The sequence below is a fragment of the Phaseolus vulgaris genome, chromosome 10 (genome assembly GCF_000499845.2).
Source record: "Phaseolus vulgaris cultivar G19833 chromosome 10, P. vulgaris v2.0, whole genome shotgun sequence".
Classification (NCBI taxonomy): Eukaryota; Viridiplantae; Streptophyta; class Magnoliopsida; order Fabales; family Fabaceae; genus Phaseolus; species Phaseolus vulgaris.
The window spans coordinates 28671349-28686841 of record NC_023750.2 but is presented as its reverse complement, the minus strand read 5'-3'; the positions used below and the strand labels follow the sequence as shown (position 1 = coordinate 28686841).

Below are 15493 nucleotides of genomic sequence, written 5' to 3'. Positions count from 1 at the left end.
CTTTCAAAAATGCTTCCAATGATGGATACTACTCCAAGTCTTGGAGAAACAAAAATTCTTTTTCTAAACATCCTTCCAAAGATTCTTCTTTCAAACCCAAGGATCCTACGCCATCTACTTCTAGGCCTAAATCCCCAATTAAATCGTCTAGTCAAAAGTGTTTTAAATGTTTGGGATATGGTCACATTGCTGCAAATTGCCCTTCTAAACGAAGTATGTACATGCATGAAGGCATTGTAGTTAGTGAGCATGATTCCAATTCACCTAGGCATTCTTCACCTTCTAGACCATCAAGTGAAAATGAGAGTGAAAGTCCTTGTGAAGGTGACTTATTGATGGTAAGACGTATGTTGGGCACAATTCCAAAATCTTTGAATGATACTCAAAGAGAAAATATTTTTCACACCCGATGTCTTATCAACAACAAGTTATGTTCCTTGATTATTGATGGGGGAAGTTGCACTAATGTGGCTAGTACAAGAGTTGTGGAGAAGTTAGCCTTACCCACTATCTCTCATACCAAGCCCTACAAATTACAATGGCTTAGTGAAGTAGGTGAAATCATGGTGAATAAACAAGTTCTCATTAACTTTGAAATAGGAAAGTATAAAGATGAGGTTTTATGTGATGTTGTGCCCATGGAAGCTTCTCATCTTCTTTTAGGAAGGCCTTGGCAATATGATAGACATGTTTTATATGATGGCCTATCCAATACAATGTCTTTTTCCTTCCTAGGGCGCAAGGTTATATTAAAACCCCTCTCTCCCAAAGAGGTTCATGAGGACCAAATAAAAATGAAAACTAAAAGAGAAAATGAGAAAGAAAAAGAAGTAAGTACTACACCGAGTCACACCATTTTCTCCTCTAAATCCATCATGTTGACTCGTGCTATACCTCAAATGGACCCTCCAGGGTCTTCTTCTTCTTTATCTTTTTCATTACCCAAGGTTCCTATTTCAACACCACCTTGGTTAAAATATGTTAGGGATGATTTTTTTTCATACCTCCTAATGGGTTTCACCATTTAAGAGGTCTTTTTCCCAAAAATATCATCATTCCCTAACACATTTTTCCAACTTGGTCGATTTGTAGGACCTCCTTTTCTGCAATCCCTTTGGTTCCATCTGCTAAGTCATGTATTCCTTTTTCTTACACTTTTGATTGTAAAAGTAAACTGACTTTGTTATATGAAGGGATTCAGAATTCGTGGGCGAATTCTCTCCAACTCGGGGAGTATGATGAGAATCAACTAAAGGTGGCTTTTTATAATGAAGAACAAGATCATTCGCCTTCACATTTAAAGTTTTTCTTGTTAATCTTTGCAAAAGATAAAGCCCAAGCCCAAGCCCAAGCTCAAGAAGGCCAAAGCCCACAAAAGCCCAAAGACCATCCCATGAAGGGCAAGGCCAAGTTTTAAATAAATATTGTTTAGAAAGGTGCTTAGAGGGAAACATTAGAAACCTCTATTGTTAAAGCATCTTTTAGTCTTTAGTTAAGAGTCTTAGGGGGGGGGGGGGGGGGGGGGTGTTAGTAGATAGGTGTAGGAGTAAATAAGGAGGTGCCAAAGTGAGAGAAAGGATCACACCTTCCTCATGCTTTGTTTTAGGCGCAAATTCTAGAAGCTTTTTGGGAGGGAGTTTTTGAATTTGTGTAGCTTACATTTCAGCACCTTAGGCTATAAATAGAGGTGCTCTCTTTGTAAATTTCAGATTGGAATTAATCTAAGAAAACTCTACTCAAATTTTGAGTGAACTTTGGAGAGCTTTTGGAGCCTTCTTCTCTAGTCTTATCTTGATGGATCATTGGAGTCCTCAAGTGGCGGCATCACTCTCATCTAGGAGCATTCCACACTTCTAGTGGCGAGATCATCCAACATTCTTCCATCTTCATGAGCACTCTCTTCTCCTTCCTTCCTTCTCTTTCAATTGTTCATGTTGTCTTGTGTTCTTGAGTTGTTTGGTTCAGCTTTTCTATTTTTTTCCAGCACCTATGTTCTGTTCTTGTCTTTTAATTACACTTTTGTTCGGTTCATATGTTTGCTAATTCAATTCTGTTCAGTCCTTTCAATTTTACCTCTCTTTGTTGATTCAATTTGACAATATGTGGAGCATCCAAATGAGTTTGGGATTTGGTACTAGTTTTTGGTGAGTTCTTGTCTTAGAACAATGATCCAACTCTAAGAAAAGTGCCTCTATAATGTCCAGCTCAAGGTGATTCCTAAGAATGTCAAGAATCATTCCCTATATGGCTAGTGGAATCACATCAGTTTTAGGAAAATGTCCCATTTTATTCCATGCCACAAAGTAGATGATGCTCAAAATATTTTTAAACTCTTCTTTAGAGAAGTGGTGAGACTCCATGGTCTCCCTAGAAGTATAGTGTCCGATAGAGATCCCAAGTTTATAAGCCACTTTTGGAAAACTCTTTGGGGTAAACTTGGAACAAGACTACAATTTTCAACTTCTTGTCATCCTCAAACGAATGGGCAAACCGAAGTAGTCAATAGATCTCTTGGAACTATGCTTAGGGCTATCATAAAGGGCAGCCACAAATCTTGGGATGAGTATCTTCCCCACATTGAATTTGCTTACAATCAAGTGGTTCACAAGACTACTAATGCTTCTACTTTTGAAGTAGTATATGGTTTTAATCCTCTCACACCCATGGATTTGATACCTCTTCCTAATCCACAAGATTTTGTGCATAAGAAAGGAGTAATCAAAGCTGACTTTGTAAAGAAAATGCATGAGAAGATTAAACTCCAAATACAACACTAAAATGAGAAGTACACAAAATACAACAATAAAGGGAAGAGAGAAATAATTTTTGATGAAGGAGACTTAGATTGGCTTCACCTTCGCAAAGATAGATTTCCAACTCAAAGGAAGTCCAAACTAAGTCCCCGAGGTGATGGACCCTTTCAAGTCCTCAAGCGAGTCAATAACAATGCATATAAATTGGACCTACCTCTTGAATATGGAGTACATGGCACTTTTAATGTAATTGACCTTTCTCCATTTGTAGGTACCAATGACGATGACGAGCTGGATTTGAGGACAAATCCTTTCCAAGGGGGAGGGGATGGCCTTGGGTTGGCCGAACCTCCCTAGCTTCATACACATCATGCACCTTCAAGATCAACACCACTCTTAGGAGGATCTTGCTCACACACCTTCATTGCTTCCGCACCACTTTTTCTTACATGATTCAAGAAGACCTTCATGAAATGCCATCAATGGTGGACCAAGGAAGCTCGGCAGATGTGATGTTCTGGCCGACTTTCACACAGCTGCAACTACCCCTTGACCAGCTGAGGCCCTATGGAGGGTGCTTTTATGGTTTCGCTGGTGATCAGGTGGAGGTTAGGGTGTACATCGAGTTAAGAACTACATTCACAGATGAGGCGGGCTCGAGGACGGAGAAAATCAAGTACCTCGTCGTGAATGCTCCCTCAGCATATAACATTCTGTTGGGAAGACCAACACTCAACAGAATAGGAGCTGTGCCGTCGACCAGGCACATGAAGGTGAAGTTGCCGTCTATGGAGGGGGTGGTGATCACCATCAAATCTGACCAGAAGGAAGCGAAGAAGTGCTATGAGAATAGCCTGAAAAATAAGAGGTCAGTAAGTTACATCACTACCATGTCGCCTCCCGGTGTGAAGCCCAGGTCGACGATGCTGGAGGCGACCGCCGGTAGCGATGTTGTCATGGTAGATGCTGAAGCAAGGGAGGAGAACACCGATCGGGAAGAAGAGGCGAGGAACCGCCTAGAGGAAGCGAGGGAGCTGGGAATCGCCAGGGCGGTGATCGCCAGGGAAACCCGACCCAAACCCATCGAGGAGTGGCTCGAGAGGGAGATCGGGGGAAAGGTCTTCAAGCTGGGAAGATCTTTGGAGGCTGAACTCCAAGACCAGATCGCCAAGGTGATATAGCGGCATCTGGATGCCTTCGCATGGTCTGCTTTAGACATGCCTGGAATCGACCCCGACTTCTTGTGCCATCGCCTAGCAATGGACAACCAGGTCAGACCAGTGCAGCAAAGAAGAAGGAAGTTTAACGAGGAGAGGAGGCAGGTGATCAGGGATGAAACACAGAAGCTCCTCGCCGCAGGCCATATCAGGGAGGTTCAGTACCCTGAGTGGTTGGCCAATGTCGTGCTGGTGAAGAAAAGCAATGGGAAGTGGCGCATGTGCGTCGACTTCACTGATCTGAACAAGGCTTGCCCAAAGGACTCGTATCCTTTGCCAAGCATAGATGCCCTGGTCGACAGTGCTGCGGGGTGTAAGTTGTTGAGTTTCCTGGACGCCTTCTCGGGGTACAACCAGATACAAATGCATCCTATGGACGAAGAGAAGACCGCCTTCATGACCGAGAGATCGTGCTACTGCTACAAAGTGATGCCCTTTGGGCTGAAGAACGCGGGGCCCACGTACCAAAGATTGATGCATAGGGTACTTGCACCAATGCTGGGAAGGAATGTGCAAGCATATGTGGATGATATGGTCGTGACCTCGCCAGAAACAAGCAAGCACGTTGCGGACCTGGAGGAGTTGTTCACCACAATCGCCAAGTTCAGGTTGAAGCTGAACCCCGAGAAGTGCATTTTTGGCGTGGAGGCAGGGAAGTTGATGGCATTTCATGTGTTCTTCTTGAATCAAAGTAGTGAAAAATGGGGCGGAAGCAATGGGTGAGTGAAACAAAGCCCTCCTAGGAGTTATGATGGCTTTGAAGGTGCATGATGAGTATGGATTAGAGAGGTTCGGCCAGCTCTATGAAGAAAGGTGAAGGGAGTGAAGTTTATAGCCTAGATTTCTAGGAGAAGTAAAGCTAGTGCACAAAATGGGCAGCATAACAATACTCAAATAAACTTGTCAAATACAATGAGCTAGCCTTCCTATTTATAGGCTAGTTTGGGACGTAAATGATAAGCTACATTACAAGGAAAAGAAAACCAAAATTAAATCTAAATGCTAAGCCATGTGCCAATCCATGACCGGCCACACTAACCTAGTTTCTAGAATGTTTCCTTCATAAAGTGCTTTTCTACACTATCCTATCTACTAAGTACCCCTAATGGGCCTTTATGCAACAAAGCCTTCTTTTCCTAAAACCGTAGCTTGGCTCATGTGTGTGTGAAGCTAGACGGTCTAGGACTCTTCATAGATGCTCCTTATGTAGCCATGGCTAGACGCTCCCTTGTGAAGCTAGACGCTCCATTTGGAAGACTAGACGCTCCTTTGAGAGGCTAGACGCTCCTTTGTGAATCTAGTCTTAGTCTTTTGGCTTTCATAGTGTGGTGAGCTTGGGCCCTCTTCCATCATCCCCTCCCTCTTGAAAAGGATTTGTCCTTAAATCCAATGCTTTTGCTTAGGGAAATGGTTGTGGCTGGATGGTGTCCATCATCTCCTCCTTCTTTTGAGAAGATCTATCCTCAGATCTTCAGGCTTGATCTCGGATAGCAGCATCTTGTTTCTTCAAAGATTGTCCTCCTGGATCAAACGTCCACCTATAGAAATAATCAAATAAATCATAGGTGTTAGTTTGCAAATTAATTTTACTAGGTTGCCATTGTTGTTTGTCTTTTGGTGTTGGCAACCTTGGACAAGATTTCTCTTTTAAGGGCTGTGTGTGGCCTCTAATCATCTTTTGTATTTTAAAATGGTCATTTGTGGTTACCTTCTCTTGAGGCATAAATCCTATAGGAGATGGTAACAACTTAAAAGAAGAAAGATGATTGAGCACACACATAACTTTAAAAGTAGAAGTAGTTTTGTGAACTACTTGATGGTATGTTTGCTCATCTCTAAAATTGTGTGTGCACTTCATGATTATTCTAGGCATAATAGAAAGAGCTATATTTTCAAAAATATTTTGACCATGCGTTTGAGGATGATAAGCATTTAAAGTGTGCAACTTAGTTGCAAGTTTTCCAAAGGAAATCCTCAAATCATGGTTTGCGAAAGTTGGAGCTCTATTCAATACTATGCTTGAAAATAAACCATGAAGATGTATCACTTCTCTAGAGAAGAGTTTATCCATAACCATGAAGATTGAATTAAAACCTTTTGTTGTCCTAGGGAGTTTTAAAATGAAATTTGTATCTTCCCAAGGATCATTTGCAAAAGGTGAAGGAGTATAGAGTTCATGAGACTTTACTTTAGGTGTAGTTTGAAAACATGAGTTGTACTTAAAGTAATGTCTTTGAACTTCTTTTCTCATGGGTGACAAAAGTTTTCCTCTTAAAAGCTCTAGCGTTTGATCAACTTTCTTTTGTCCCATGAGTTCTCCTTCTTGATCTATGCAAGCTTCTTGTAAGGACTTTTCTTTTGTGTTCATGCTTGCAAGTGTTCCTTTACAAAAGGAAAGGCTAGGTTGTTCAACAAGAAGCATGTTTGTAAAGGTATTTTTAATGTGCTTGACTTGTTGAATGTCCTTGTGGGAAGGAACACTATTCTCCCACGCCTTTTGTTTCCCAAATTTTTTTTCTTTTTCTATTTTTTCTTCATCCCTTTTGTGTTTCATTTGCATTTGGTCTTTTACCACTTGGGAATGTGGTAAAGGGCTAAGTACAAACCTTTTATGCTTGTGGATGAAAGAAATCTCGTTAGTTAGACCATTATGTGTGGTTTTCTTATCAAATTGCCATGGTCTACCTAATAAGATGTGGCAAGCTTCCATAGGTACTACATCACATAAAACATTGTCTTTGTAGTTGCCTATAGAAAACTCGATCTCCACTTGTTTGTCTACACGTAGTTCTCCATCCTCATTGATCCATTGTAAATTGTAAGGTTTTGGATGAGGAACTACTTGTAGTTTTAATTTTTCAATCAATCTAGTGCTACAACAATTGCAACACCATCCACAATAAGAGAGCATATATTTTCTAAAACATTGCATCTAGTATGAAAAATGTTCTCTCGTTGTGTTTCAATGGATGCACTAGGTTGATTGTGGAGGATTCTTTGAATCATCAATAAGTCCCCCTCCAAAGGATTTATCCTTTCTCCTTCCCCTTTTTCTTGGGTACTAGGGTCATCTTCACCACTTGTGTATTCATTTTCTCCTTTTAAAAACAAAACTCTTTGGTTTGGACATTGTGCTTGCACATGCCCTCTTCCAAAACATTTAAAACATTTGGTGTCCCTAGTACGGATGTATGGGGTGGAGGCATCTTTCACTAAGGGTTTGGTAGTCTCTTTGGATTCGTCTCTAGGTGTACTACCCTCCCTTTTAAAGTCTTTCTTGGGATAAGAGTTGGAGTAAGAACCTACCCTTTGACTTGAAGTTTTGTGCAAATTTTGTTGTTCAACTTTAATGCAAAGTTGAACCAAATCATTCAAGTCTTGATAGGGTAATAGTTCTACTCTATCTCTTATCTCAAGTGATAGGCCACTAAGGAACCTAGATATGGTGGTTTCCTCCTCTTCTCTAATGGAGGCTCTCATCATGTAGAGCTCCATCTTTTGTCTATACTCTTCTACGCTCATATTCTTTTGTTGGAGTCTTTGGAGCTTGTCCATCAACTCCCTATGGTAGTAAGAAGGTATATGTCGACGTCTTAGGGCTCCCCTATGGTCATTCCAATATTCTATGGGAGGTTCCCTATGAAGACGTCGGTCTCTCTCTAAAGAGGTCCACCAATACATAGCATTTCCTTGGAAACTAAGGGTGGCTAAGGGTACCTTACGTTCCTCACTTACCCTATGGCAAGCAAAGAGTTGCTCAACCTTCATCTCCCAATCTAGATATACTTCTACATTTTCCTTTCCATGAAAATGAGGTAGGTCTACTCTTGTTTCCCTTGGCACCTCTTGTTCCCTTTGCCTAGTTCTTCTAGGGGGTGGTTGGTAATAATCATTGATTCTACGGCTTCCCTCCCCTAGAGATTCAATACTTTGAGAATGTGATGCATGAGTTTTTTTTGATTTTTGTGATTTTTGTGACTTCTCTTCTTGAGCTTTAGCCAACTCATTGATTTTGTTCTCATTCTCCAATTGTCTAAAAGATATTAATTGTACCGCTTGGGATACTTCTTTTAAAAGAGTTTTCAAAGATTTTACTTCACTTTCTATAGACTTTGGAGAGTGAGAAGACGAAGACATGGCTAAAACTTTGTGTATATAGGTGTTTTACTTGGAGAAAGTTTAGGAAAGTTAGAGAAGGGAGTTTTCCAGGTAAGGGAGGTGAGTCACAATGGACTACTTAAGTACCAAGCCTTTTCCTTGCCAAAAACTTTTCCTCCAATGACTTCACACAAAATTTTCTCTTAGTAGAACACTTAGAACACAAGAAGTTGAGAAATCAAAAAGCAAGAAAACTTATGTAAGCTAGATATGCAGCAAACTAGTCGGTATAGCACAAATTTAAACAATACTAAACATGCAAAACGTTTCTACCAAAACAAAAGAAATACAAGTTCAAACAAGCAACAAATTACTAAGCAAAATAACTATGCTATTCGGCCCTAGGTGAGGCTTCTTGGACACTTTGAGCCCTTGAAGACACACTCACCGTCTAAAACGTAATTTAAAAGAGGTAATTAACAATAATCCAAGTTGTAAAGGAGATAAGAAAACTCCCTTTGTTGTTCCTCTTTTTGGTTAGTGCACTTTCTTTGTTGTCTTGATTGTTGATCTTCTAGGTGTTTGTAGTGTTTGTTTCAAGAAACTTGTTTCGGCCTTAGCTTGACTCCTCCTTAGAAAGTTGGCTTTAATTCTCCAATTTCCAGCACCTATTCACAAGGGCTTAGCCTTAAATCAAGTCAATTTCCATGCACATAAGCACCAAGAGAGAATTAATTTCCAGAACCCATAAAAGAGAGGTCAAGAAACAAAAGCAAGAAACAAATTTAATTGAAAGAAAACAGTACCACCAAAAGGATTTATAATATGACAACTTAGAAAGAGATTCAAGGAATTAAAGCAAACAATTAAAGGTACTCAATAAAAGTTGGCACACAAAAGGAATTCCTAAAGAAAAGCACTAGATTAGATGACCAAATAAAAAAAACAGCACCACTGGAAAATGTTGTGGGCCAGAAAACAGTTTTGTTCCCCGATTTATGCTGAGCTGTAATTGTAAAATTTGTTTCTGAAATTTGGATACAAGAAAATTCAGGATCTTAGCTAAATTTTGGCTTTGAAATCACCTAAAACGCATGCACCATTTTTTTTTAATAATTTTTGCAAATTTGGTGTGCAGTTAGGCCAGCTGTAACGCTCAAGATTTGCACTCTGATTTTGTGAGATTTATCATTTTTTTTCTGTTGCTCCTTTCGACCTCATTCTTTTTTTGTCTTTTCTATAACACCTTAAACTTGCATTTTCCAGAAATTCAGAATTTTCCTATGGGTAGAAAAATTTTGTTAAACAAAACAGCCCAGAACAGAGAGGTGTTACAGGGGAAATCTGGAAAACTGGAAGAAAACAGCAAGATAACCAAAATTAACACAATGGAAATGTGAGAATGGAAATTGTGTATGAACTAAGACACAATTATGAACTCAAACTAAAAATAAAAAGCACCAAAGGATCAAAATAACAGCAGATTAAAGCAATATAAAGAGACCCAAAACAAGAAACAATCAAGCCAAAAAAATAGGACTACTAAGAATTGATGACAACATGGATGAACATGACTTGACAAAACATGTATAGATTCAGAAAATTAAAGACTCAAAGCATAATATGAAGCAAAATAATGAAAGCAATAAAGACTCAAAGCCTAAAACAAAATAGCAACACAAAGGTGTATGGAATCCTATCACAAATTGCCCAAGAACTTGTTCAAGATCAAATGAACAAGAGTGCTTGGGTTGGATCTTCCACAAAGCACACCAAGAACAAATTAAAATATAAAAACAGCAAGACAAGTAAGGAATTGAAATGACAAAGATGAAATAAAGAAGAACTGAAATTAAAAAGACAAGCTACTCATCTTGAAGAACCAAAAGCTCATGATACCAAATGATGGCATTTCATGTGTTCTTCTTGAATCAAAGTAGTGAAAAATGGGGCGGAAGCAATGGGTGAGTGAAACAAAGCCCTCCTAGGAGTTGTGATGGCTTTGAAGGTGCATGATGAGTATGGATTAGAGAGGTTCGGCCAGCTCTATGAAGAAAGGTGAAGGGAGTGAAGTTTATAGCCTAGATTTCTAGGAGAAGTAAAGCTAGTGCACAAAATGGGCAGCATAACAATACTCAAATAAACTTGTCAAATACAATGAGCTAGCCTTCCTATTTATAGGCTAGTTTGGGACGTAAATGATAAGCTACATTACAAGGAAAAGAAAACCAAAATTAAATCTAAATGCTAAGCCATGTGCCAATCCATGACCGGCCACACTAACCTAGTTTCTAGAATGTTTCCTTCACAAAGTGCTTTTCTACACTATCCTATCTACTAAGTACCCCTAATGGGCCTTTATGCAACAAAGCCTTCTTTTCCTAAAACCGTAGCTTGGCTCATGTGTGTGTGAAGCTAGACGGTCTAGGACTCTTCATAGATGCTCCTTATGTAGCCATGGCTAGACGCTCCCTTGTGAAGCTAGACGCTCCATTTGGAAGACTAGACGCTCCTTTGAGAGGCTAGACGCTCCTTTGTGAATCTAGTCTTAGTCTTTTGGCTTTCATAGTGTGGTGAGCTTGGGCCCTCTTCCATCAGAAGTTCTTGGGATTCCTCTTGACTGAAAGAGGAATAGAGGCAAATCCTGATAAGTGTGTCGCCATCTTGGCGATGAGGAGCCCGGCTACCATGAAGGAAGTGCAGCAGCTTACAGGTCGGATGGCCGCCCTGTCTCGTTTCGTGTCGGCCAATGGAGAGAAAGGCCATCCGTACTTCCAGTGTTTAAGGCGAAACAATAAGTTTGCTTGGACGAAGGAGTGTGAAGAGGCCTTCGTCAAGCTTAAAGAGTACTTGGCAAGCCCGCCGGGTATGTGCAAACCGTTGGTGGGAACCCCTCTCAGGTTGTATTTTGCTGTGACTGAGAGGGCGGTGAGTGCGGTGCTCGCCCAAGACCAAGACCAGGCTCAGAAGCCTATTTATTTCGTCAGCAAGGTGTTGCAAGGCCCGGAGGTGAGGTATCAGGCCTTGAAGAAAGTTGCACTGGTTGTGGTATTTTCGGCAAGGAGGTTGCGCCACTATTTTCACAGTTTTACAATACTGGTGCTGATCGACTTGCCCATCCAAAAAGTCCTGAAGAAGCCTGATGTAGCTGGGAGGATGGTGAAATGGGCAGTGGAGCTGTCGGAGTTCAACATCAAGTATGAGCCCTGAAGACCGATCAAGGGGCAAGTTTTCGCCGATTTCGTGGTCGAGCTCTCGTCGGAGGCCGCACGAGTTGAAGGGGATGGTTTTCGTTGGGTGCTCTCGGTGGACGGATCGTCAAACCAGCAGGGTAGCGGTGCTGGAGTCATCCTGGAAGGGCCCAACGGTGTGCTGATTGAACAGTCCCTGAGGTTTGCCTTCAAAGCCAGCAACAATCAAGCAGAATATGAAGCGCTGATCGCCGGAATCTTGCTGGCCAAGGAGATGGGAGCTAGGGTGTTGATGGCTAAGAGTGACTCGCTGTTGGTCACGGGACAAGTAACAGGCGAGTTCCAGGCCAAGGATCCACAAATGGCGGCTTACTTAGCGTACGTGCTGAAATTGAAGGTTTCCTTTGTCTCCTTTGAAGTGGTGCATGTGCCCAGAGAGCAGAATGCCCGAGCAGACTTGCTAGCTAAGCTCGCCAGTTCGGGCAAGGGGGGTAGGCAGAGGACGGTGATCCAAGAAACTCTGAAGACGCCTAGAGCATTTGTGGCAGACCACATGATCCTTCAAATAAGCAAGTCGACGGAGAAAGCGGCGAGGAGTCACAGGTCTTTGACTCAGGAAACCTTGAGATCGCCGAGAATAAGAGCATGTCAGGGGGGAGAGGGTGAACATGACGCAGGTCTGCGCTACGCATGAGCCAGACACATGGGGATTGGTACAAAGCGCCTCCAGAAGAGTTAAAGTCGATTTACAGCCCTTGGCTGTTTCATACATGGGGAATCGACATCCTGGGACCTTTCCCATTGGCGATCAGGCAGATGAAGTACTTGGTGGTGGCAATTGAATATTTCACCAAGTGGATCGAAGCAGAACCAGTAGGCCAGATCACCGCACACAAGATCGAGAGCTTTGTGTGGAAGAATATCGTGTGCCGGTTTGGTGTGCCGAAGCGCCTGGTGTCAGACAACGGGACTCAGTTTGCAAGTCACCTGTTGAAGAAGCTGTGCAAAGAGGTGGGAATTCAACAAGTATTTGCATCCGTCGAGCACCCTCAGACGAATGGCCAAGTAGAGTCCGCTAATCGGGTGTTGCTAAGAGGCTTGAAGAGAAGGCTGGAGAAAGCCAAAGGATCCTGGGCTGAGGAGGTACCCCGCATAGTTTGGGCGTTCCACACCACCGAGCAGTCAGGAACGCATGAGACCCCGTTTAGCCTGGTCTATGGATGCGACGCAATGATTCCAGTGGAAATCCAGGAGAGCTCGCCGAGATTCCATAACTTTGTAGCGGAAGACTCGAATGAGGAAAGAAGGTTGAATATGGATTTGCTGGATGAGGTCAGGGAGGAGGCGAGAGTAAAAGCCGAGGCAGTGAAAAGGAGGATTGAACGAAGGTATAACTCGAAGGTAATGCCGAGGCAGTTTAAAGAAGGCGACCTAGTGATGAGGAAGGCCCACCAGTACGAGATGGAAAACAAGTTGTCGCCTAAGTGGACGGGACCGTTCAGAATAACCGAGGCGCTCGGGAACGGCGTCTACCGCTTAGAAACGTTGGAAGGAGGGGCGATTCCTCGCACTTGGAACGCCACACACCTCAAGTTATATTACAGTTGAAGCTTTGTAAGTAAAAACAAACACGAAGAGGTTTGCAAGCTTTCTGTTAAAACAGTTTGAAGGGGGCACTCTTTTTTCCCTAAGGAGGGTTTTTAATGAGGCCACCCAATAAAGAAGAGTTTTCAAAGTTTAAAGTTTCTAAGATTGCATGCTTGTTGTTTCGAAAGTTTTAGAAAAAGACCTTGTGACTCGTACGTGATTTAAGGCAAGTTTGAAGTTATGCTGCATGCTTTCTAAAAGTTTTAAAGTCCCCATCGCTTTTCGGCGATTGGCGGCATCAGTTAAAGTTAAAAGTCCTCATCGTCTTTCGGCGATCGGAGGCACCAGCAACGTTTAAAAGACCTCAACGCCCTCGCGCGTCCTGAGGCGAGAAAGAGATTAAAGTCCTCCTCGACTTTGTGCGAGTGCAGGCGAGAACAAGTTAAAAGTCCTCAGTGCATCCAGGGAAGAGGAGATGTAAACCTGGGCAAAATAGAGGCACCAGATAAAGACCTTCTCGCCGTCGAGCGAGTTCAGGCAAGATAAAATCCTTCTCGTCTCGAACTAGTTCAGGTATGGTGTGAAGGGTGGAAGAAGTTTAAAGGATGGCTAAGGTAGGTTCAAAGTGAACACCTAGCTATCCGGCTTATTGTTCTGAAACTCAAGGAGGTAGAGAGGGATCCGAAAGGCGCCTCTACCCCCAGATGAGGGAACAATAGCCAAGTTATGAAGGCAAAAGGAAGCTTACATCGCCAGGACCCTATGGCGATCAGAAGAAGTCCAGGCGATGGCAAGAGTAAGGGCCCATTTCGATGGAGCAGATCAGGTGAACTATGTCTTAAACTATCAGTTGGGTTGAAACTCGCTGTTTAGTAAGTAGTTTCACGCTGAAGTTCGTTGCCTTAAGTTCACAAGTTATTAAAATGCCATCGTTTGAGAGTTGATAGTTTGCTCGAGTTTGAAGCAGTAAGTAAACGATTGAGCCCGCAGAAGCGCTAAGTTAATTTGTTTAAGCGGTTTCTACAAGGAAAAGCGAAGTGAACAGAGAGACCATGTGCAGAAGCGGGAGAAGTTATAATAAAGGTGGTATCAGTTCGAATGCATAAGAAGAAAAGAAAAGTTATTACAGGTAAAGTTTGTGCAAAAAGGAACAAGCGTTAATTCCCAGGGAATAAGTGATGGAGGGAGACGACTAATCTTCAGAAGGCACGATCTTCCCATCCACCACTTCATTACATATCGACACCATGGAGAGGTCGAGCTCGGGGTACTGGCAGACGACTTGCTCCAGGGCGGCGTTGAATCCGGCGGCAAGGACTTGGGCGGAGCTTAGTTCGAGCTCTTCGTTTTGCTGTTTGAGCCCCTCGGTTTGATGCTTCAGCTCGTCAGCTCGTTTCTTCAGTTTTTCAGTTTCCCCATGAGCCTGAGCAAGGTCGTCAGCAACCTTCTTGCCTTCGTCCCGCGCCTGGGACAGCTCTGCAGCAATTTTCTCGTTTTCCTCTCGAGCCTTGGCGAGCTCGTCCACGGCGTCGTCCTTCTCCTTCTCGACCTTTCCGAGGAGAACCTTCCGATCAGCCGACCTCTTTTCAAGGTTCTCTACCTTGGCCGCATCCGCTTTCATCGATGCCTCCAGGTTGGCCACCTTAAGCCTATAGGGAACCAGCTTGCTCTCCAGCTCGATTTTCTCTTGAGCTAGGAGGTGCAGTTTCTGGCGCAGATCGGAGGCCTCCTTGTGCGCAACCCTCAGCTCGGCACTCATGGCGTCCTCCACCCTTGAGTGATCGATCTCTGCCATCATCAGGTTGCAAGACAACTTTTCCACCTCGATCCTTATCAGGTGATTCTCCTCCTGGAGTGTGGAGATCTCGTCTTGAAGCTTTTTGTTGGAGCTCTTCACAGCCTTTGTTATGATTGAGGCAAGATCCTCTGCCATCATCTTTAGCTTAGCTGTGAAAGGCCCCAGACTTCTTTGACCAAGGGGGGAAGGCTTGCAGCTGCCGTTGGTGGAGGTTCTGAAGGAGCCTGGTGCTGACTCTCACCACCACCCTCTTGAATTGGTTGAGCAAGGGGGGCTTCCTGGCGTAGTGGTGAAGTGGGGGACTCGGTTATGAGTATCGGTGAGTTGTGAGCGCCTTCATCCCCACCTGGTGCGTCTTCAACAATTGAGGCGGTTGAAGGAGGACCCTCTCCAGCAGATACGAACGGCGTGGAGGCACTAGGAGGGTTCTCCACGAAGTTGGGCTCGTTGCCTTCAACCGCAGGAAGCACGACTGCCAAGGGTGTCGCTTGGACCGGCGGTGTTGGAGCTAGGGGAGAGGGCGGTGTTGGAGCTGGGGGAGAGGGCGGTGTTGGTGTTGGGAGAGCGGGTGGTGAAGAAGGTGCCACCCTTTTCTTTTTGGTGACAAGGCCGTCCTCAGTCGCCTCATCATCCTCATCCTCATCCTCTTGAACTACTTGAGGGGTTTTCCTCTTTGGTTTCCTTAAGACGAGCTTTTTTCGTTGAGGGGCGGGTAGTGTCTCTCGAGGAGCTGGGCCTTGAGGAGGCGATCTGCCCCGGGCAGCGGCGATCTCCACCACCGAGTTGGGCACTGTTTGGGAACCCGTCGCCAACTTATGAGTTCGGGTGAGCGCCCTCAGTTCAGCTAAT

At 43.4% G+C, this 15493-nt stretch overlaps 1 protein-coding gene across 1 annotated transcript in view; it reads right to left on the bottom strand.

The window, feature by feature from the left end:
* The window catches only part of LOC137817849 (filament-like plant protein 1), a 38326-nt gene extending 23547 nt beyond the window's left edge, over positions 1-14779 (bottom strand). Inside the window, exon 1 of the mRNA XM_068621075.1 lies at positions 14118-14779. Coding sequence (XP_068477176.1) covers positions 14118-14779 — 662 coding nt within the window. The remainder of the gene's footprint in view (positions 1-14117) is intronic.
* Positions 14780-15493: the final 714 nt, after the last annotated feature.